Below are 24,767 nucleotides of genomic sequence, written 5' to 3' on the forward strand. Positions count from 1 at the left end.
TACCAGGAGAGACTGAGTACAGAATGGAAAAAGGTGAGAACAATGGAAGTAAGGGGAGTGGGGGAGGAATGGGATGTATTTAGGGAATCAGTGATGGATTGTGCAAAAGATGTTTGTGGCATGAGAAGAGTGGGAGGTGGGTTGATAAGAAAGGGTAGTGAGTGGTGGGATGAAGAAGTAAGATTATTAGTGAAAGAGAAGAGAGAGGCATTTGGACGATTTTGGCAGGGAAAAAATGCAATTGAGTGGGAGATGTATACAAGAAAGCGACAGGAGGTCAAGAGAAAGGTGCAAGAGGTGAAAAAGAGGGCAAATGAGAGTTGGGGTGAAAGAGTATCATTAAATTTTAGGGAGAATAAAAAGATGTTCTGGAAGGAGGTAAATAAAGTGTGTAAGACAAGGGAGCAAATGGGAACTTCAGTGAAGGGCACAAATGGGGAGGTGATAACAAGTAGTGGTGATGTGAGAAGGAGATGGAGTGAGTATTTTGAAGGTTTGTTGAATGTGTTTGATGATAGAGTGGCAGATATAGGGTGTTTTGGTCGAGGTGGTGTACAAAGTGAGAGGGTTAGGGAAAATGATTTGGTAAACAGAGAAGAGGTAGTAAAAGCTTTGCGGAAGATGAAAGCCAGCAAGGCAGCAGGTTTGGATGGTATTGCAGTGGAATTTATTAAAAAAGGGGGTGACTGAATTGTTGACTGGTTGGTAAGGTTATTTAATGTATGTATGACTCATGATGAGGTGCCTGAGGATTGGCGGAATGCGTGCATAGTGCCATTGTACAAAGGCAAAGGGGATAAGAGTGAGTGCTCAAATTACAGAGGTATAAGTTTGTTGAGTATTCCTGGTAAATTATATGGGAAGGTATTGATTGAGAGGGTGAAGGCATGTACAGAGCATCAGATTGGGGAAGAGCAGTGTGGTTTCAGAAGTGGTAGAGGATGTGTGGATCAGGTGTTTGCTTTGAAGAATGTATGTGAGAAATACTTAGAAAAGCAAATGGATTTGTATGTAGCATTTATGGATCTGGAGAAGGCATATGATAGAGTTGATAGAGATGCTCTGTGGAAGGTATTAAGAATATATGGAGTGGGAGGCAAGTTGTTAGAAGCAGTGAAAAGTTTTTATCGAGGATGTAAGGCATGTGTACGTGTAGGAAGAGAGGAAAGTGATTGGTTCTCAGTGAATGTAGGTTTGCGGCAGGGGTGTGTGATGTCTCCATGGTTGTTTAATTTGTTTATGGATGGGGTTGTTAGGGAGGTGAATGCAAGAGTTTTGGAAAGAGGGGCAAGTATGAGGTCTGTTGTGGATGAGAGAGCTTGGGAAGTGAGTCAGTTGTTGTTCGCTGATGATACAGCGCTGGTGGCTGATTCATGTGAGAAACTGCAGAAGCTGGTGACTGAGTTTGGTAAAGTGTGTGAAAGAAGAAAGTTAAGAGTAAATGTGAATAAGAGCAAGGTTATTAGGTACAGTAGGGTTGAGGGTCAAGGCAATTGGGAGGTAAGTTTGAATGGAGAAAAACTGGAGGAAGTAAAGTGTTTTAGATATCTGGGAGTGGATTTGGCAGCGGATGGAACCATGGAAGCGGAAGTGGATCATAGGGTGGGGGAGGGGGCGAAAATCCTGGGAGCCTTGAAGAATGTGTGGAAGTCGAGAACATTATCTCGGAAAGCAAAAATGGGTATGTTTGAAGGAATAGTGGTTCCAACAATGTTGTATGGTTGTGAGGCGTGGGCTATGGATAGAGTTGTGCGCAGGTGGGTGGATGTGCTGGAAATGAGATGTTTGAGGACAATGTGTGGTGTGAGGTGGTTTGATCGAGTAAGTAATGTAAGGGTAAGAGAGATGTGTGGAAATAAAAAGAGTGTGGTTGAGAGAGCAGAAGAGGGTGTTTTGAAATGGTTTGGGCACATGGAGAGAATGAGTGAGGAAAGATTGACCAAGAGGATATATGTGTCGGAGGTGGAGGGAACGAGGAGAAGTTGGAGACCAAATTGGAGGTGGAAAGATGGAGTGAAAAAGATTTTGTGTGATCGGGGCCTGAACATGCAGGAGGGTGAAAGGAGGGCAAGGAATAGAGTGAATTGGATCGATGTGGTATACCGGGGTTGACGTGCTGTCAGTGGATTGAATCAAGGCATGTGAAGCGTCTGGGGTAAACCATGGAAAGCTGTGTAGGTATGTATATTTGCATGTGGACGTGTATGTATATACATGTGTATGGGGATGGGTTGAGCCATTTCTTTCATCTGTTTCCTTGCGCTACCTCGCAAATGCGGGAGACAGCGAAAAAAAAAAAATAATTCAATTTAACTTTTAATGAGTGTAATTAGGTGAATAATGAACTGCACTGATTCAGGTATCTCAAGTTTTCACTCTGCATGTCCCTTTGAGGCAAGTGTGACAAGGATCTCCATTTACTTTACCACTGTCATATACACATACTATGAATGCAGTGCATGCAATCTCATATTCCTTTGATAGCATTAACAGAAAAATCCCATTTCAAAGAGTCTGCTAATATTTCTGGTATAACTGCACTAATCACCCTTTTTGGCAAGCTATCATAAGCCATGTTCACTACCTACCTACTCATCAAACATGCCTTGATACCACAATCCCATCGTACTGACATCCTGTGATTTTCTTGTATTTTCCTTTCTCTACACCTCTTTCTTATATCTCTATTCTTTATCATACATTTTTTTCAAGCTTGTTCACCATTTCCTACATCAGCATCTCTTGCTGTTATGTATAATACACCAAAACTGGAGCCTCCCTATCACAGCCAAGCCTCAAAGACCTTTTCATTGTATTCCTAGGCCACTTCACATACCCTGGTTCAGCCAAATGACAAAACATACTCTCACGTACAACATACTTTTGTTCTATTCCATACACACATAACACTGCATGTTCAGGACCCAATAACTCAATGTATCTTTCCTTCCATCTCATCCTATGTCTTCTCTCTTTCCCTCCTCTTATGATGAATTTATCCTCTTGGTCTCTCCTCACTCATCCTCTCCATAAGTCCAAGTCATTCCTGCACATTCTGCTCAGCTTTCTCAAAACATACTGCACTTACTACTACACCTATCTCTCATAATGTCATTCTTTGCTGGGTCATCCATCCTCACACCATATGCCAAACCCCCAGACATTGCATTTTGATACTTTTGAATTAGTTATGGCTCACATCCATACAGCACTGTCAAGACTGTTGTACCATCAGGCATACTTATTTTTGCCACCACACAGAGACTTTTTAATATGCTGTCTATGCCTCCTCACTCACTTCATCTCCTCTTGTTCCATTCCTTGCCATATCCACTCCCAGGAAAGTAAAAGACATCACTTCTTTCAAGTTCATTCCATTCACACTAGGTTGTCTTTCTCCCCTGCAAAACCCCATTAACTTACTTTTATTCACTTTGATTCTCAACTTCCTCCTTTCATATAATCTTCCAAACACAAATACCAGCTTCACCTGGAACCACTCTTCCTCTTCTCTTTCTACTCACACACATGCCTTATTCCCTTTTAAACACTCTTCACTACTTCTAACAGCTTTCCTCTCATACCATATATTCACATCTTCCAGAAAGAATCTCCATCAATACACTCATATTCTTTCTCCAGAACCTTAAATGCCGCTTTAAATCCTTTTATTTCTTTTAGAATTTCACAGTTCTTCTAAGCAAATACCAGTTACCTAAATCCTCTACCTATTTTGAAGCTACAGTGTTCCTTCCCAGTCTAATTCTTTTCACATGCCACCACACTCTCCCTTACAACTTACCAGGTCTACTCAACAGATTTATATCTGATTAATTTTGAATGTTCACTTTTGTCACATTTGCCTATACACAAATGCACTATACAGGAATTCCACTTGGCCTTAGGGACCCACTCTGAGACACAGAGACTGAAAATGCTGTCTAACTAATCAACAACAGTGTTACTACAATCCCTTCACTAGTGCCACTTTGCCATGCTTCATCTTGCACATGGCTTTCACCAACCTTCTCTTTTCAACAAACCGTTTGCCATAGCTTTCTATCTCCATGTGCCTCCATGTCCCAAACAAGCCACATCTTATATGTTCAACATTCCTTCAAAAAATCATTCCATCTCCTCTTCATCTTTACTTTGCCTGTTAAAACTTTCCCATTTGCTCTTCTCAGTGATGCTCCCATTTGTTCTCTTATTCTTCTCACACTATGCACCTTCTAAAATATTTTCTTATTCTTCCTGAAGTTTGCCAATTATCTCTAACCCCATCTCTTATTTGACCTCTTTTTCACTCCTGCACTCTCCTCTTAACTTCCTGATGTTTCATCTTGTGCTGCCTCTCATCTATTCTTTTGACTTTTATTATAATAGTTTGCAGAGTATGCACAGTCTAACAAGTCAACAGCAATACTTGTAATATACTGCACATGCTGCTAATCACTTGGATACTAGCTTCAAACTACAAAAACTATCTACAACTACATAAATCGAAATGTTTTATTCCATGACTATCATGAATAATGCTTTAACAGTAAAACTGAAAAAATCAAATGCTGATAATTGTGGAATACTGATTGCTAGTGACTTAAAATGTTCCCAAACATGTTTTGATCTCTAAGTAACCACATTGTTTTTAAAATATTGTTTGATGAAGAGCTACTCTGTTCCCACAAATACTACAAACCTATATTTCACTGTGATAGTTTCCAATTCCTGGGACATTTTTTTTAATGTACCTTACAACCTCTACAGGCCTACAAAATAATATTCACTGGAATATTACAAATCATTTGTAATAAAAAAAATATGTATACTGTATGATGAAAATACTTAATCCATTAGTAGCATACTTATTTCACTATCATGTAATCACTTTCAGGCATTCATATGGGTTGCAATTGCCATAAGGCCATTACATGCAAAAATATGAACTTTTACATCTATTCCCACCTTGATGGAGATGCATTTCCACAAAACACAACTAAGTAGATTCATAAGACAGAGTATCCCATTTCACCATATTTCAAAGGAGAGAGAAAGGATATGCTCCTGGGGAAGGTTTCCCAACCTAACATTTGCATGAAAAAATGATTTCACCATTGGAATGAGTAATCTTTATTACTCCTAAGTTTGTCAAACAGGAGGCACATTACTTCACCTTATCTGAAAGCTCAGATTTTGTTTTCACTGAGGTAGCAAGCAAACCAAGACTGCTGGCAATATCGAGTCAATACTTACCTGCATCGAACCCTTCTAAATGTCATACTTTATACCTAAGCTGACACTCTTTCTACTCTTCTTCCCACAATACTCACTTCGGTACTTTTCATTCATAGCTGTAAGAGGTTCGATGACATTATGCAGACACAATTTTTGTCTTTATTCACTTCTTTGTGAACACCGGAAAAAAGAATCACTGGATAGCAGGTAGCAGGTATATCACATTGTATCTAAACATTTATGTAAAAAACAGAAAAAATTATTTTAATCCTCTGAATGGAGATGTTAGGTTTTCTAAGGTTAATGAATGGGGGTACAAGGTTACCAGCTGTTCACTGTCTTCTTTGATGTTCTTGAGTGTTTGCTCAACTGTGACTTGTGATTGACTAAGAAACAATGCTATCATGATGTGTCTGTGACCCCTAAGGGGGCAATTTCAGTTTTCTGGTGTTTTTTGCAGTCCATCAATGGCCATGTCCCAAGGTTGCTGGATGAAACAGGTTGAACTTGTACTCCATATCATACTTTGTCAAATGCCTTTGCAAAGTCTAGAAAAGGTGGATATTCTTTTCTCTCTCATCAGAGTATCATATATGTTACTATGATGGGCTAGTAGCAGAGTATGCATGCACTTACCAGGTACAACAGAGGAAAGTGTTTTAGGAGCTGATTAAGCATGCCAGCAATTCTGATGCAAGGGATCAAGGATACAAGGAGAGAGACTTGGATGCAAAAGTGGATGATGTGGCAACTGGGGGTATAATGAATGTAAATTAAAATGGCAGAAAGCCAGTAAAGTTGAGTGCTGAAAAAGGACTGGTTATTGGCAATAAATGAAGAGATATCAGGAGAGATGACGTAAAACTTCAAAAAAGATTAGAGTAAATGATGCTTAAGAACAAGGTGAGGAATGGGCAGCATTTAGGGAAGCACTACTAACGTTTTCGAGAGAAGTGTGTGACATGCAGAAGCTGAGATATGGCCATTTGAGAAAGGGTAGTGTGTTGTGTGATAAAGCTCCGCTGCTAGTGAAAAAGAAAAGATGTGTACGGAAGCTACTTATATGAAGTGGCAGGAAGTCAAGAGGAAGGTCGAGGGGCTTGAAAAGATGGTTAAAGAGCATCAACAAACTTCAAGGATAATGACAAAATGTTTTGAAAGGAGGATAATGGTGTGAGGAAAAAACAAAAACAAAAGGAGGCATTGATAAGTGGGGCAAATGGAGAAAAGTGGTAACAGGAAGAAATGAGGTGAAGAACAAATGGAGTGAATACTCTGAAGGACTGTTGAGTGTGTTTGATAGGGTGGCAGGTGTGGGGTGTTTGGGTAGGAGAGGAATGACAAGTAAGAGTCTTAGCAAGTGGACTGGTGAAAAGAGATATTGAAAGCCATGTGTAAGATAAAGTGTGACAAGGTGGGACTGCAGTTGAAATTCTCAAGAAAGGGGGTGACTGTATTGTTGATTGACAAGTTAGGATTTTCAATGTATGGATGGCTTATGGTGAGGTGCCTGAAGATTGTTGGAATGCCTGTATAATGCCACTGTATAAAGGCAAGGGGAGCAACAAAATTTTCAAATTACAGAGGTTTAAGTCTGTTAAGCATACCTGGTAAGTTGTATGAAAGAGTGGTGACAGAAAGGGTGGTGGTAAGCACAGATCTTTAGATTAGTGAGGAACAATGTGGCTCCATAAGTGGTAGAAATGTGTGGATCACGTGTTTGCTTCAAAGAAAGTGTATGCAGCATTTATATATCTCAAGAAAGCATATGATTGGGATGATAGATTAGAAAAACAGTTGAGATATTGGTGCATGATCATGCATGAGAAGTGTGCATGAGACAGGGAGAACTGAAGTAACTGGTTGTAAATAAGGAAACATGCTGTCACTAGGCAGAACCAGAGCATAAGAAGTGGTGAGAAGAAATCACAGAATGGTCTATGGGGTTAGGCTGTGAATAGGGGGTCTCTGGTTTTGGTGCATTACAAATGACAGCCAGAGTGGATGTGGGCAAGTAAGACTGTTCTTCATCTCTAACACAAAAAATGGCAAACAGTAAGAAAAAACATACAGTATTTACTTTACTTTCCCCTACTATGGGACCCACAAAGAATCCAGAAAGCTGGCCACATACACTAAGTAGGACCACAGGTCAAAAAGTAGGAAGATGATTATGTGTGTGTGAGGTGAGTGCAAGTCTTCAGTGTCTACACTTTTCCATATCGAAGTTGCATCATGGGCATGAGGTGTTCTGCGATATGTTGGATCTGTTTGAATATTGGGGAGATGGGTGGTATCTGGTATCTCATTACATGATGCACTAGACCCTCCACAATGCAATAATGGACGTGCTCTTCTGAGATTGCTCTAAACATTCTCAATAAACAAGGATCATCATACACATACTACATCCATACTATTACTTATGAAGATGTACAATATAAACCATTCAGCAACAGTCTGAGACGCAAATCATAAAGATACAAAAATATATCCAACATACCTTCAACAAGTTTCTTTTTCACTTCATTTTCTTTCTGAATTTCTTCTTCATTCTCAGTATCTTCATCTTCACTATCCTCTAAACCTGGAGGCTCTCTGGTTGGCAAATCACCTTTCTGTAGAGCTAAAAGATCCACCTTTTCAGGAGGAACATACAAATTGTTTTTATCCTCAAAGGGTGACAAATGTACAGGTAAAACAGCACTGGGAAAATAATCTTGAACTGGGAGAAGCATGCGAGCATTGATGCAGTCATACACCCACTGCGGTTGTATGTAATATCTGAAAAAGAAAAAACTTATTATCAATAATCTTTCAAAAACCTATTCTTTACATATTCGGCAATCTTCACTCATGAGCAAGTGAGTGATCAATTGTCTGGCATTGCTCAGCGTCAATCTAATAAACAACAATGAATTAAAGTTTTGAGTGTATTTTTCAAGACAGTTTACAAGGAAAATGAAAGGATATGTGACCATCAGCTTTAATCTAGGTTAACAAAAGGTACTGAGGGAAAACTTTTCAAACAAACTTCAATAATAAAACATTATTATTTCAATACCATCGGTATAAATTGTGGTCATACTAACCGTCCTAATAACTGTTTTATGGCTGCTTAACAATAAAATTTTTCTCAGCCTTTTTTTTTTCTTTTTTCTTTTAAACTATTCGCCATTTCCCGCGTTAGCGAGGTAGCGTTAAGAACAGAGGACTGGGCCTTTTTTGGAATATCCTCACCTGGCCCCCTCTGTTCCTTCTTTTGGAAAAAAAAAAAAAAGAGAACAATGGCCTCATTTGAACAAAACCAGTGCCTGACATGATGAAAGTCTACTGTCCACAGCCAAGACCCAGAGACTAATCTAAGGCTTACCTTGACTGCTTTATATGTCACTCTCATACATCATCTAATTCATGCTATCTATTGGATGCTTCTCACTCCCTTGAATGTTTAGGATCTAATACCCAAAAGCCTCACTCACTACATCCTGCCATCTAACCTTGAGTCAAACCTACTTTCACCTGAAGCTACTCACCCTCCTCCCTTCCTAATGATGGACGTGCCTTAATCTCCCAGCAAAATTTCCTAACTGCATCATTAATTCTACATTTACTCAAGATATCTACAGCACTTCATGTATTGCATCTCTGTCTATCTCACCATATGCTTTCTCTAGTGACATAAATTCCTACTCTAGTGACTCTCTCCAAGTATTTCTCTCATAAATTCTTCAGCAGGTTTGGATGGTATTGCAGTGGAATTTATTAAAAAAGGGGGTGACTGTATTGTTGACTGGTTGGTAAGGTTATTTAATGTATGTATGACTCATGGTGAGGTGCCTGAGGATTGGCGGAATGCGTGCATAGTGCCATTGTACAAAGGCAAAGGGGATAAGAGTGAGTGCTCAAATTACAGAGGTATAAGTTTGTTGAGTATTCCTGGTAAATTATATGGGAGGGTATTGATTGAGAGGGTGAAGGCATATACAGAGCATCAGATTGGGGAAGAGCAGTGCGGTTTCAGAAGTGGTAGAGGATGTGTGGATCAGGTGTTTGCTTTGAAGAATGTATGTGAGAAATACTTAGAAAAGCAAATGGATTTGTATGTAGCATTTATGGATCTGGAGAAGGCATATGATAGAGTTGATAGAGATGCTCTGTGGAAGGTATTAAGAATATATGGTGTTGGAGGCAAGTTGTTAGAAGCAGTGAAAAGTTTTTATCGAGGATGTAAGGCATGTGTACGTGTAGGAAGAGAGGAAAGTGATTGGTTCTCAGTGAATGTAGGTTTGCGGCAGGGGTGTGTGATGTCTCCATGGTTGTTTAATTTGTTTATGGATGGGGTTGTAAGGGAGGTAAATGCAAGAGTCCTGGAAAGAGGGGCAAGTATGAAGTCTGTTGGGGATGAGAGAGCTTGGGAAGTGAGTCAGTTGTTGTTCGCTGATGATACAGCGCTGGTGGCTGATTCATGTGAGAAACTGCAGAAGCTGGTGACTGAGTTTGGTAAAGTGTGTGGAAGAAGAAAGTTGAGTGTAAATGTGAATAAGAGCAAGGTTATTAGGTACAGTAGGGGTGAGGGTCAAGTCAATTGGGAGGTGAGTTTGAATGGAGAAAAACTGGAGGAAGTGAAGTGTTTTAGATATCTGGGAGTGGATCTGTCAGCGGATGGAACCATGGAAGCGGAAGTGGATCATAGGGTGGGGGAGGGGGCAAAAATTTTGGGAGCCTTGAAAAATGTGTGGAAGTCGAGAACATTATCTCGGAAAGCAAAAATGGGTATGTTTGAGGGAATAGTGGTTCCAACAATGTTGTATGGTTGCGAGGCGTGGGCTATGGATAGAGATGTGCGCAGGAGGATGGATGTGCTGGAAATGAGATGTTTGAGGACAATGTGTGGTGTGAGGTGGTTTGATCGAGTAAGTAACGTAAGGGTAAGAGAGATGTGTGGAAATAAAAAGAGCGTGGTTGAGAGAGCAGAAGAGGGTGTTTTGAAATGGTTTGGGCACATGGAGAGAATGAGTGAGGAGAGATTGACCAAGAGGATATATGTGTCGGAGGTGGAGGGAACGAGGAGAAGAGGGAGACCAAATTGGAGGTGGAAAGATGGAGTGAAAAAGATTTTGTGTGATCGGGGCCTGAACATGCAGGAGGGTGAAAGGAGGGCAAGGAATAGAGTGAATTGGAGTCATGTGGTATACAGGGGTTGACGTGCTGTCAGTGGATTGAATCAAGGCATGTGAAGCGTCTGGGGTAAACCATGGAAAGCTGTGTAGGTATGTATATTTGCGTGTGTGGACGTGTGTATGTACATGTGTATGGGGGGGGGGGGGTGGGTTTGGGCCATTTCTTTCGTCTGTTTCCTTGCGCTACCTCGCAAACGCGGGAGACAGCGACAAAGTATAAAAAAAAAAAAAAAAAAAAAAAAAAAAAAAAAAAAAATTCTTCAAAGCAAACATCTGCTCTACACACCTGTACCTCTCCTAAAACCATATCACTCCTCTCCAATTAGCTCTATGCATAACATCTGTCTTTTGAACACTACACTCCCATACATCTGAATCTGAAAAAGCATTTTTGTTCCCCTTGTCTTTATACAAGGCCATTATACATGCACTCCATCAGTCCTTAGGCACCTTATTATGGGCCATACATATATCCCCTGGGGATAGGGGAGAAAGAATACTTCCCACGTATTCCCTGCGTGTCGTAGAAGGCGACAAAAAGGGAAGGGAGCGGGGGGCTGGAAATCCTCTCCTCTCTTTTTTTTTTTTTTTTTTTTCCCAAAGGAAGGAACAGAGAAGAGGTCCAGGTGAGGATATTCCCTCAAAGGCCCAGTCCTCTGTTCTTAACGCTACCTCGCTATCGCGGGAAATAGCGAATAGTATGAAAAAAAAAAAAAAAAAAAAAAAAAAAAACATATATGTTGAAAGGAGGGCTAGGAACTGAGTGAATTGGATCGATGTGGTATACCAGGGTTGACGTGCTGTCAGTGGATTGAATCAGGGCATGTGAAGCATCTGGGGTAAACCATGGAAAGCTGTGTAGGTATGTCTACTTGCGTGTGTGGACGTATGTATATACATGTGTATGGGGGTGGGTTGGGCCATTTCTTTCATCTGTTTCCTTGCGCTACCTCGCAAACGCAGGAGACAGCGGCAAAAAAAAAAAAAAATATATATATATATGTTGAACACTCTGATTTATCAGTAATCATCTTCCACTTCATGAAATTAAAAAATGCATTTTATCATATCTCTAACAAGGCTTTTGCAGATTCCTCTTTTTTATCATCCCATTAACCATGACTCATTCCATTCGAAATGCCACCTCATTCTAAAAATGCCATCTATCACCTAAAACACTCAGCAGTCCCTTAAATTACTCGATCCATCTCTTTTTCAAGACTCTATCTCTTATTGTTTTCCCATCTGCTTTCCCTTTTCCTCACTGTCACTCCCAATTTTTATGTTCTTACCCTGTTCACTTCTTTTAAAAAGTAATGTTTTTCATTTTTTCAATTTCACTGACATTATCCTTCTCCATCTCAAATTTGTCCTCTTTTTCATCTCTTGTGCCTTTCTAATCCACTCCTGCCATTTCCCTTTCATTACCCTAATCACCTTCACTCCTTCCCTGAATATGCCATGTACATACAGTACCTCTCTTTTCTGTATCAATAACAATTCAACTTCATTCCACCACCCATTTGTTTCTCATGCATCCACATTCCACCTTTTACATCCTACATACTTTACGTGTACACAAGTCACATGCAAATGGGGGAAATCTCACTTCTCTCAGCGGATGGAAGCTGAGATAAATATCCCTGGAGATAGGGGGGAACAAAACTGCCCATGTACCTCCTGTGTGTTGTAAAAGGTGACTCAGAGGGGTGGGAACAAGGGGCTAGAATTCCACCCCTCATGAAGAATTGTATAAGTGCCATAATAATTTTTCTTGGAAGCAGCTGTTTCATATCTTTATCATTTTATTTACATTAAACTTAATCGCTGTTCCCTGTGTCACAAGGTAGCACCAGGAAACAGATGAAGAATGGCCCATCCACTCATATACACATTATTTATTTTTATTTTGCTTTGTCGCTGTCTCCCACGTTAGCGAGGTAGCGCAAGGAAACAGACGAAAGAATGGCCCAACCCACCCACATACACATGTATATACATACATGTCCACACATGCAAATATGCATACCTATACATCTCAATGTACACATATATATACACAAACAGACATATACATATATACACATGTACATAATTCATACTGTCTGCCTTTATTTATTCCCATCGCCACCTCGCCAAACATGGAATAACAACCCCCTCCCCCCTCATGTGTGCGAGGTAGGGCTAGGAAAAGACAAAGGCCCCATTCGTTCACACTTAGTCTCTAGTTGTCATGTAATAATGCAACGAAACCACAGCTCCCTTTCCACATCCAGGCCCCACAGAACTTTCCATGGTTTACCCCAGATGCTTAACATGCCCTGGTTCAATCCATTGACAGCACGTCGACCCTGGTATACCACATCGTTCCAATTCACTCTATTCCTTGCACACCTTTCACCCTCCTGCATGTCCAGGCCCCGATCACTCAAAATCTTTTTCACTCCATATTTTCCACCTCCAATTTGGTCTCCCACTTCTCCTCGTTCCCTCCACCTCTGACACATATATCCTCTTGGTCAATCTTTCCTCACTCATTCTCTCCATGTGACCAAACCATTTCAAAACACCCTCTTCTGCTCTCTCAACCACACTCTTTTTATTTCCACACATCTCTCTTACCCTTACATTACTTACTCAATCAAACCACCTCACACCACATATTGTCCTCAAACATCTCATTTCCAGCACATCCACCCTCCTGTGCACAACTCTATCCATAGCCCATGCCTCGCAACCATACAACATTGTTGGAACCACTATTCCTTCAAGCATACCCATTTTCGCTTTCCGAGATAATGTTCTCGACTTCCAAACATTCTTCAAGGCTCCCAGAATTTTCGCCCCCTCCCCCACCCTATGATTCACTTCCGCTTCCATGGTTCCATCCGCTGCCAGATCCACTCCCAGATATCTAAAACACTTTACTTCCTCCAGTTTTTCTCCATTCAAACTTACCTCCCAATTGACTTGACCCTCAACCCTACTGTACCCAATAACCTTGCTCTTATTCACATTTACTCTCAACTTTTTCCTTTCACACACTTTACCAAACTCAGTCACCAGCTTCTGCAGTTTCTCACATGAATCAGCCACCAGCACTGTATCATCAGCGAACAACAACTGACTCACTTCCCAAGCTCTCTCATCCACAACAGACTGCATACTTGCCCCTCTTTCCAAAACTCTTGCATTCACCTCCCTAACAACCCCATCCATAAACAAATTAAACAACCATGGAGACATCACACAACCCTGCTGCAAACCTACATTCACTGAGAACCAATCACTTTCCTCTCTTCCTACATGTACACATGCCTTACATCCTTGATAAAAACTTTTCACTGCTTCTAACAACTTGCCTCCCACACCATATATTCTTAGTACCTTCCACAGAGCATCTCTATCAACTCTATCATATGCCTTCTCCAGATCCATAAATGCTACATACAAATCCAATTGCTTTTCTAAGTATTTCTCACATACATTCTTCAAAGCAAACACCTGATCCACACATCCTCTACCACTTCTGAAACCACACTGTTCTTCTCCAATCTGATGCTCTGTACATGCCTTCAACCTCTCAATCAATACCCCCCCATATAATTTACCAGGCATACTCAACAAACTTATACCTCTGTAATTTGAGCACTCACTCTTATCCCCTTTGCCTTTATACAATGGCACTATGCAAGCATTCCGCCAATCCTCAGGCACCTCACCATGAATCATACATACATTAAATAACCTTACTAACCAGTCAACAATACAGTCACCCCCTCTTTTAATAAATTCCACTGCAATACCATCCAAACCTGCTGCCTTGCCGGCTTTCATCTTCCGCAAAGCTTTTACTACCTCTTCTCCGTTTACCAAATCATTTTCCCTAACCCTCTCACTTTGCACACCACCTCGACCAAAACACCCCATATCTGCCACTCTATCATCAAACTCATTCAACAAACCTTCAAAATACTCACTCCATCTCCTTCTCACATCACCACTACTTGTTATCACCTCCCCATTTGCGCCCTTCACTGAAGTTCCCATTTGCTCCCTTGTCTTATGCACCTAATTTACCTCCTTCCAAAACATCTTTTTATTCTCCCTAAAATTTAATGATACTCTCTCACCCCAACTCTCATTTGCCCTCTATTTCACCTCTTACACCTTTCTCTTGACCTCCTGCCTCTTTCTTTTATACATTTCCCACTCATTTGCCTTTTTTTCCCTGCAAAAATTGTCCAAATGCCTCTCTCTCCTATTTCACTAATAATCTTACTTCTTCATCCCACCACTCACTACCCTTTCTAATCAACCCACCTCCCACGCTTCTCATGCCACAAGCATCTTTTGCGCAAGCCATCATATACACATATATATATACATAAACGCCCATCCAAGGAGGTACATACATATACATATCAACATATACATACACATAAAGACATATGAATATATACACGTACATATTCATACTTCCTTGCCTTCATCCATTCTGGGCACTACCCTGCCTCACAGGAAACAGCATCACTACCCCACACTTCAGCGAGGTAGCACCAGGAAAACAAACAAAAAAGGCCGCATTTGTTCATACTCAGTCTCTAGCTGCCATGTGTAATGGACTGAAACCACAGCTTCCTATCCACATCCAGGCCCCACACACCTTTCCATGGTTTACTCCAGAAAATTCATATTCCCTGGTTCAGTCCACTGACAGCACATCCCTGGTATACCACATCATTCCAATTCACTCTATTCCTTACAAGCATCTCACCCTCCTGTATGTTCATTGCTCAAAATCTTTTTCACTCCATCCTTCCACCTCTAGTTTGGTCTCCCACTTCTTGTTCCCTCCACCTCTGACACATAAATCCTCTTCATCAATCTTTCCTCACTCATTCTCCCCTTATGTCCAAATCATTTCAACACAGCCTCTTCTGCTCTCTCAACCACACTTTTTATTTCTACACATTTCTCTTACCATTTCATTGCTTACTTGATCAAACCACCTCACACCACTTATTGTCCTCAAACATTTCATTTCCAACACATCTGCCCTCCTCTGTGCAACTCTATCTATAGCCCATGCCTCACAATCATATAACATTGTTGAAACCACTATTCCTTCAAACATACCCATTTTTGCTCTCCGAGACAATGTTCTCTCCTTCCACACATTTTTCATTGCTCCCAGAACCTTTGCCCCCTTCCCCACCCTAAGACTCATTTCCGTTTCCATGGTTCCATCTGCTGCCAAGTCCACTCCCAGATATCTAAACACTTCACTTCCTCCAGTTTTTCTCCATTCAAGCTAACATTCCAATTAACTTATCCCCCAACCCTATTGAATCTAATAACCTTGCTCTTATTCACACTTACTCTCAACTTTCTCTCTTCACACACCTTTCCAAGCTCAGTCACCAACTTCTGCAGGTGAATGATTCCAGGTGAAGGTAGGTCTGTTTCAGAGATGTGTGATGTCACTGCACCTTTTCAATTTGTTTATGGATGGAATGGTGAGGGAGATGAATGCAAGGGTCTTCAAGAAAAGAGCGAGTATGCAGTCGGTAGAGGGCTGGGGTGGCTGGGAGTGAGCTATTTGTTGTTTAATGATGACAAGGAAATTGGAGGCAGATTCCTGTGAAAAACTGCAGGAGATGGTGTCTAAGTCTGGAAGAGTGTGTGAAGGAGAAAGCTGAAAATAACTGTGAATAAAAGCAATGTTATTAGGTTTAGCAGTGAAGAGGGACAGGTCATCCGATGTGTGAGACTGTAAGATGAGAATTTGGAGGAGGTGAAGTGTTCAGATACCTGGGAGTGGAAATGGCAGCATATGGAACCACAGGAGCTGAAGCAAGCTGTAAGGTAGGTGAGGGGTTAAAGGTCCAAAGCAATCAAGGAAGGTGTGAAAGGAGAGGTCACTGTCTTTAATCCATTCACTGTGGGGTGCTGAAGCAGCAACAACTAAAATAAATCATGTTGGCAGCAGGGTGCAGCTACAGCAACACCCTCTTAAATTTCATGCCTGAGGTATTGGCAGGAAGAAAAATGGTGACTGCATTATGAAATGGCAAACAGTGAGCCAATTACCTTTGAGTACTGTATATGGGTCAACAGCCATTAACTGACAAGTGGGGAGGGCATGACTTTCATTCCCTGCCAGATCTTTGGCCCTAGATTCTGTACGAATTACTGACATCCTGGATGCAACAGACTTTGATAAACTCTGTGAGCTTGATAATGAATAACACACAGAGAGCTCTGATATTGATGATTTCAAATGATTTCAGACAACAGAAATGGATGTGGGGGATCAGGTGGCATTGGTTGTCAACACTGTAAGTTTCCAAACAATTTGTGTTCAACTCCTCACATCTGGACTTGATGGGTGCTTTTTCTGTGACAGAAATGTCTGAAGAACTTGATTAGTCTGATTTCACTCACATGAATGAATGAGGTGAAGTACACTTTTTCTTCAACAGGACTGTTAACATATGATTTTCCTATAAGAGTGGTTAAAAGCAGTACCACAGATACATTTACGAATAGGCTTGATAAATATTTCATTTTAAGTCCATGACTAATTGCACCTCCTTACTCACACTGACTGTTTGGTGGTTTTTCCCTTTCAATTATCTGTATGCCTTCCAAATGTGAGTTTCTTGTATCTTCCACAGTCATAAACAGGGTGAGCTTGGTCTCAGAGCAAAGAGATTGATGGGTATACCGTCATTTCTTATACTGCCAGAAAGCCATCGACAATATACCCTATCGGAGGTTGATTAGGAAGATAGAGCTACAGGCAGAAATAACAGGTAAACTTCACCTGACTGAGGATTACTTATGTGAAAGGGACCAAAGGAAGTATGTAAGAAGCACAATCTCAAATGGGCTGAGGTTGCTAGTGGAGTGCCACAGGGATCAGTCTTGGACCCACTGTTATTCTTGGTGCATGTGACTTACTAGAGGGATTAGGGGATTAAACTCATATCTAATATGTTTGTGGATGTTACCAAGCTCTTACAGGAATCTTGGAATGAAAACAATCACATTAGCCTCCAGGAAGACATGGACAAACTCCAAAGTTTCACAAATTTGTAGAAATCACCATATTCCATAAATTCTATCAATGTATCTTCTTAACTCCATTCAATATTTACATGCGGTTTAAAGAAAAACAGGAGCTTCCACGCTAATATTTATAAATTTTTCCTAAGCACATTGAGTCGATCTGTCACATGAAATCAAAGCCTCCATTACCTTCTTCATTTTCACATACAAAATAATTCCATTGTAATCATTCAAAAACAATTCATCTGACATATCTTTAGAATAATCAAGGTAGCAAATCATTAGACTTATTAACAAAAGTCATTTAAATCTTACAGCACAAGACTTACCTGGATAAGTACTTCTGTTCTGAATCCTTTCTATCAACAATTTGATGTGTAATTGATTCATCCGTTTCAGGATAGGTGCTGCCTTCATAGGCAGTTACGTCCCATGATACCTGTCAGAAAGTTCATACCATGTAAAAGTTCCTAACTTATTCTTCAATTTTCATCAATGTAAAAGTTCCTAACTTAAACATCAGTTTTTATCAACCCCCCAACTGGTTAGCCTTTGTTATCTATGGATACACTACTATGAAAGAATGGTTCTTTTCTCTGCCTACATTCAAACTACAGCCCATTTTAGAAATTTCCCACACAATTTGAAATTAAAGTTATACTAAATCAACAACACATTTTCACATTCCTTTATCATTCATCTTTATTTTCACACTCTCCATCCTATCCTGTTTTCCTATTCACACACCTCCCTTCAGTGGATACAAGTTGGAAAAACTCATTTTTTCACATACTCATATTTCTTCATGCAATCATGTAGTGACTACATATCATTTCTTGATGCAAGCATGTAGCGACTGCATATTCTTATTTCTTCATGCAAGCATTCTGTAACTATTTGAATGTGATAACCAAATTACATTCTTGGGTGTTTACATCAGGTGTGATGGTAGTCAGCAACTATGATACTTGAGGATGATTCTATATGTGCACCACCCTACACTGAATGTGGAGATATACATAAGCAGACACACAAAAAATGCTTTACTTTACTTAGGTGGTTTCCTTAATCATTCTCATCACAAAGTAGGAAAGTGTGAAGTGTGCAAGGGATAGAGTGAATTGAAGCAATTTGGCACACGAGGCACAATGGGTTGCCAATGGTAGATGGGAACCATGGAAAGGTCTGCGGGGCCTGGTTGTTGATAGGAGGCTCTGGTTTCAGGCATTGTACATGACACGTAACGAGTAGACATGAGCATATGAGGCCACCTTTGCCCAAAGAAGACATTACAGACTTAGCTAGATCAATCTGTGTCATCTGTGGAATATTCTGCAATAATTTTGTACTTTCTATGTAAATAATAATTTTTATCTAATATGGATGTCCAGGAATTTTAGTGCCACGTCTAGAATAAATGGTAAATTTCTCCTTTTAACACAGAAAAATCAAGAGAAAGGCATATCATTAATTACAGTTTTGGGTGGATAATTGACATCTTTTGAGAGCCAGCCTCATATAGAAGCACCAAAAGGGTTGAGTACCTATAAATTCCAGCTTGAGTCTTATTAATGACTTACTGTATACTGGTCTTCATAATCAAGGCACACAGCCAAATGATAAAACAAGTCTGTGTTAAACTGGTATACTTCAAAAATAATCAATGAAACTAGCTGGAGCTACAGAGTACGTGAAAGGAACTTATTTACCAGGAACTGACTTACCTTACCCATACATGCCCTGATGACAAAGGTGAGAGATTCCATGTTAGTCTCACGATTTAAAAAAAACTTAAGACCCTTGAAAAGGGACTGTTGCTGTTTCTTCTTCTTCTCCTCCTCCCTGGCTGCATGTAGCTCCATTTCATCTTCCTGTAAGTAGAAATGTCAAAGGGGTATTAATATAACTTCCAGTCAGCTATGAATGTATGGGAACTCAAAAAAGCAAGTAAAAAAGAAGAAAAGAAAATGACAAATTATTAACTACAGATAAATGCAAGTTTTGAAGACTGGAAACTTTCTTTTAGAGTCTGTCATCCACAAACATCTTCGGTAAACAATGACTTTTCAAATGGTTTGCAGACCCACTTGAAGAAAAATCTCTAGAGGTTATGCACACACCCTGGTCAAGTCTTCAAGATGTCGTTAAAAGTTGTCTCTTTAAATATCTTTCCAGGAACTTGTAATGTCAACTGCATTCATGATATCAAATGAGTCCTAGAATCCCTAAACTGTTGGTGTACCCTCTCCCTTAGAGCCACTTATTAACTGGTTGAAAGTTTTTCTAAGACAGGTAAACCTTGAAGGTAATGATTAGCCCCTGATCTGTTGGCTAGAGCTATGAATTAGTGTTCTTGGGTACGTCCTGCAACCTCATAAAAGGGTACAGATCACTGAAATTCAACAGGTGGATTAGAGCATAATCTAGATTAAATATGCTTTTTTTTCCAAGGTTCTTGCTATAACAGTATTCCTTGACATCAGAGCACCTTTTTGTTCAAATGTCAATACACTGACAGACTAGCCTTCATAAAGCCCTTCATAGCCCTCGGATTCTTGCAATGGTACACTGATAAGGGCTTCAACTTATAATCTGCATCAATGGCACCCAGTAGTGTCAAAGTATTTTTGGCTGTTTTAGAGCCTGGCACTGCTTTTTCTTCACTGAAAATGAAGGTACTTAAAAGAATATTCTTTCAGAACAGGCCACTTATCAACATTATATACTTGCTGATATGCAGAAACACCACAATCTATTATTTATGACACTTGATCGCCGTTTCCCGAATCAGCGAGGTAGCACCATGAAACAAATGAAAAAACCCATCCACTCATACACACACACACACACATATACATTTTATTTATCCCCTGGGGATAGGGGAGAAAGATACTTCCCACACATTCCTCACATGTCGCAGAAGGCGACTAAAGGGGATGGGAGCAGGGGGGGGGGGGGGCTACAAACCCTCCCCTCCTTTGTATTTTAACTGTCTAAAAGGGGAAACTGAAGGAGTCACGCGGGGAGTGCTCATCCTCCTCGAAGGCTCAGACTGGGGTGTCTAAATGTGTGTGGATGTAACCAAGATGAGAAAAAAAGGAGAGATAGGTAGCATGTTTGAGGAAAGGAACCTGGAATTTTTGGCTCTGAGTGAAACGAAGCTCAAAGGTAAAGGGGAAGAGCGGTTTGGGAATGTTTTGGGAGTACAGTCAGGGGTTGGTGAGAGGAAAAGAGCAAGGGAAGGACTAGGACTACTCCTGCAACAGGAGTGTAGGGGTGCGTGATTGAGTGTAAGAAAGTAAACTCTAGATTGATATGGGTAAAACTGAAAGTGGATGGAGAGAGATGGGTGATTATTGGTGCCTATGCACCTGGGCATGAGAAGTAAGATCATGAAAAGCAAGTGTTACTGAGAGCAGCTGAGTGAGTGTGTTTGTAGTTTTGATGCATGAGACCTGGTTATGGCAATGGGTGATTTGAATGCAAAGGTGAGTAATGTGGCAGTTGAGGGAATAATTGGTGTACATGTGGTGTTCAGTGTTGTAAATAGAAATGGTGAAGAGCTTGTAGATTTGTGTGCTGAAAAAGGACTGGTGATTGGGAATACCTGGTTCAAAAAGAAAGATATACATAAGTATGCATTTGTAAGTTGGAGAGATGGCCAGAGAGCGTTATTGGATTACGTGTTAATTGATAGACGCACGAAAGAGAGACTTTTGGATGTTAATGTGCTGAAAGGTGCAATGGAGGGATGTCTGATCATTATCTTGTGGAGGCGAAGGTGAAGATTTGTAGAGGTTTTCAGAAAAGAAGAAAGAATGTTGGGGTGAAGAGAGTGGTGAGAGAAAGTGAGCTTGGGAAGGAGACTTGTGTGAGGAAGTACCAGGAGAGACTGAGTGCAGAATGGAAAAAGGTGAGAACAAAGGACGTAAGGGGAGTGGGGGAGGAATGGGATGTATTTAGGAAAGCAGTGATGGCTTGCGCAAAAGATGCTTGTGGCATGAGAAGCGTGGGAGGTGGGCAGATTAGAAAGGGTAGTGAGTGGTGGGATGAAGAAGTAAGATTATTAGTGTAAGAGAAGAGAAAGGCATTTGGATGATTCTTACAGGGAAATAGTGCAAATGTCTGGGAGATGTATAAAAGAAAGAGGCAGGAGGTCAAGAGAAAGGTGCAAGAGGTGAAAAAGAGGGCAAATGAGAGTTGGGATGAGAGAGTATCATTAAATCTTTGGGAGAAGAAAAAGATGTTTTGGAAGGAGGTAAATAAAGTGCATAAGACAAGTAAGACAAGAGAACAAATGGGAACATTGGTGAAGTGGGGTAATGAGGAGGTAATAACACATAGTGGTGATGTGAGAAGGAGATGGAGTGAGTATTTTGAAGGTTTGTTGAATGTGTTAGATGATAGAGTGGCAGATGTAAGGTGTCTTGGTCAAGGTGGTGTGTGAAGTGAGAGGGTTAAGGAGAATGATTTGGTAAACAGAGAAGAGGTAGTGAAAGTTTTGCGGAAGATGAAAGCTGGCAAGGTGCCGGCTTTAGATGTTATTGCAGTGGAATTTATCAAAAAAGGGGGTGACTGTGTTGTTGACTGGTTGGTAAGCATATTCAAAGTATGTATGGCTCATGGTGAAGTGCCTGAGGATTGGCAGAGTGCATGCATAGTGAGTGCCATTGTACAAAGGCAAAGGAGATAAAGGTGAGTGTTCAAATTACAGAGGTATATGTTTGTTGAAAATTCCTGGGAAATTATATGGGAGGGTATTGAGTGAGAGGGTGAAGGCATGTACAGAGCATCAGATTGGGGAAAAGCAGTGTGGTTTCAGAAGTGGTAGAGGATGTGTGGATCAGGTGTTTGCTTTGAAGAATGTATGTGAGAAATACTTAGAAAAACAAATGGACTTGTATGAAGCATTTATGGATTTGGCATATGATAGAGTTGATAGAGATGCTATGTGGAAAATATTAAGAATATATGGTGTGGAAGGCAAGTTGCTAGAAGCAGTGAAAAGTTTTTATCAAGGATGTAAGGCATGTGTACGAGTAGGAAGAGAGGAAAGTGATTGGTTCTCAGTGAATGTCGGTTTGTGGCAGGGGTGCGTGATGTCTCCATGGTTGCTTAATTTGTTTATGGATAGGGTAGTTAGGGAGGTGAATGCAAGAGTTTTGGAGAGAGGGGCAAGTATGCAGTCTGTTGTGGATGAGAGGGCTTGGCAAGTGAGTCAGCCGTTGTTCACTGATGTTAAAGTGCTGGTGGCTGATTCGGGTGAGAAACTGCAGAAGCTGGTGACTGAGTTTGGTAAAGTGTGTGAAAGAAGAAAGCTGAGAGTAACTATGAATAAGAGCAAGGTTATTAGGTACAGTAGGGTTGAGGGACAAGCAATTGGGAGGTAAATTTGAATGGAGAAAAACTGGAGGAAGTGAAGTGCTTCAGATATCCGGGAGTGGATTTGGCAGCAGATGGAACCATGGAAGCAGAAGTGAGTCATAGGGTGGGGGAGGGGGCGAAAGTTCTGGGAGCGTTGAAAAATGTGTGGAAGGCGAGAACATTATCTTGGAAAGCAAAAATGGATATGTTTGAAGGAACAGTGATTCCAACAATGTTATATGGTTGCGAGGCATGGGCTATAGATTGGGTTATGCGAAGGAGGGTGGATGTGTTGGAAATGAGATGTATGAGGAGAATATGTGGTGTTAGGTGGTTTGATCGCGTAAGTAATGAAAGGGTAATTAACGTGTGGTAATAAAAAGAGTGCGGTTGAGAGAGCAGAAGAGGGAGTGTTGAAATGGTTTGGGCACATGGAGAGAATGAGTGAGGAAAGATTGACAAAGAGGATATATATGTCAGAGGTGGAGGGAACGAGGACAATTGGGGGACCAAATTTGAGGTGAAAGGATGGAGTGAAAAAAGATTTTGAGCAATCGGGGCTTGAACATGCAGGAGGGTGAAATGAATAAGTGTGCAAGAAATACAGTGAATTGGAACGATGCGGTATACTAGGCACGACGTGCTGTCAATGGATTGAACTAGGGCATGTGAAGCATCTGGGGTAAACCATGGAAAGTTTTGTGGGGCTTGGATGTGGAAAGGGAGCTGTGGTTTCGGTGCATTATACATGACCGATAGAGACTGAGTGTGAACTAATGTGGTTTTTGTTGTCTTTTCCTAGCGCTACCAAGCGCACGTGCAGAAGGAGGGGGTTGCCATTTCATGTGTGGCGGGGTGTAGACGGGAACGAATAAAGGCAGCAAGTATGTGTGTGTGGATGTGTATGTATATACATGTGTATGTGTGTAGGTTGGGCCATTCTTTCGTCTGTTTGTTGCGCTACCTCGCTAAAGCGGGAGACAGCGACAAGGTATAATAAATAAAATACATAATATCATTTATTTATTACACATAATCACCACCTCCCATGTTAGCAAGGTAGCACATGGAAACAGACGAGGAATGGCCCAACCCAACCACATACACATGTATATACCTAAACGCCCACACACACACACACATATACATACACAGATTTTACAACCTATACATACATATACATATACAGACATTTACATATATACACAAGTACATATTCATACTTGCTGCCTTCATCCATTCCTGTCGCCACCCTGCCACACATGAAATAGCACCCCTCCCTCCTCCTCCAGCGAGGCAACATTAAGAAAAGACAAAAAAGGCTACACTCGTTCACACTCAGTCTCTAGCTGTCATGTGTAAAGCACTGAAACCACAGCTCCCTTTCCACATCCAGGCCTCACAGACCTTTCCATGGTTTACCCTAGATGCTTCACATGCACTGTTTCAATCCACTGATAGCACGTCCATCCCGGTATGCCACATCGTTCCAATTCACTCTATTCCTTGCACACCTTTCACCCTCTTATATGTTCAGGCCCCGATTGCTCAAAATCTTTTTCACTCCATCCTTCCACCTCCAATTAGTCTCCCACTTCTCCTTCTTCCCTCTACTTCTGACACATATATCCTCTTTGTCAATCTTTCCTCACTCATTCTCTCCATGTGTCCAAACTATTTCAACACAACCTATTCTGTTTTCTCAACCACATTTTTACTACTACACATCTCTCTTACCCTTTCATTACTTATTCGATCAAACCACCTCACACAACATATTGTCCTCAAACATTTCATTTCCAACACATCACCCTCCTCTGCACAACCCCATCTATAGCCCATGCCTCGCAACCATATAACACTGTTGGAACCACTATTCCTTCAAGCATACTTATTTTTGCCCTGAAAAAT

General features: G+C 40.8%; 1 protein-coding gene across 1 annotated transcript in view; it reads right to left on the reverse strand.

Annotated features, from left to right (window-relative positions):
- Positions 1–24,767, reverse strand: part of LOC139756141 (pescadillo homolog) — a 77,339-nt gene that overhangs the window by 9,317 nt on the left and 43,255 nt on the right. Inside the window, exons 7-9 of the mRNA XM_071675276.1 lie at positions 19,217–19,363; positions 17,822–17,931; positions 7,739–8,019 (exon numbers count right to left, since the gene is read on the reverse strand). Of these exons, the coding sequence (XP_071531377.1) occupies positions 7,739–8,019; positions 17,822–17,931; positions 19,217–19,363 (538 nt within the window). The remainder of the gene's footprint in view (positions 1–7,738; positions 8,020–17,821; positions 17,932–19,216; positions 19,364–24,767) is intronic.

This window comes from Panulirus ornatus, chromosome 20 (genome assembly GCF_036320965.1).
Source record: "Panulirus ornatus isolate Po-2019 chromosome 20, ASM3632096v1, whole genome shotgun sequence".
NCBI classification, from domain to species: domain Eukaryota; kingdom Metazoa; phylum Arthropoda; class Malacostraca; order Decapoda; family Palinuridae; genus Panulirus; species Panulirus ornatus.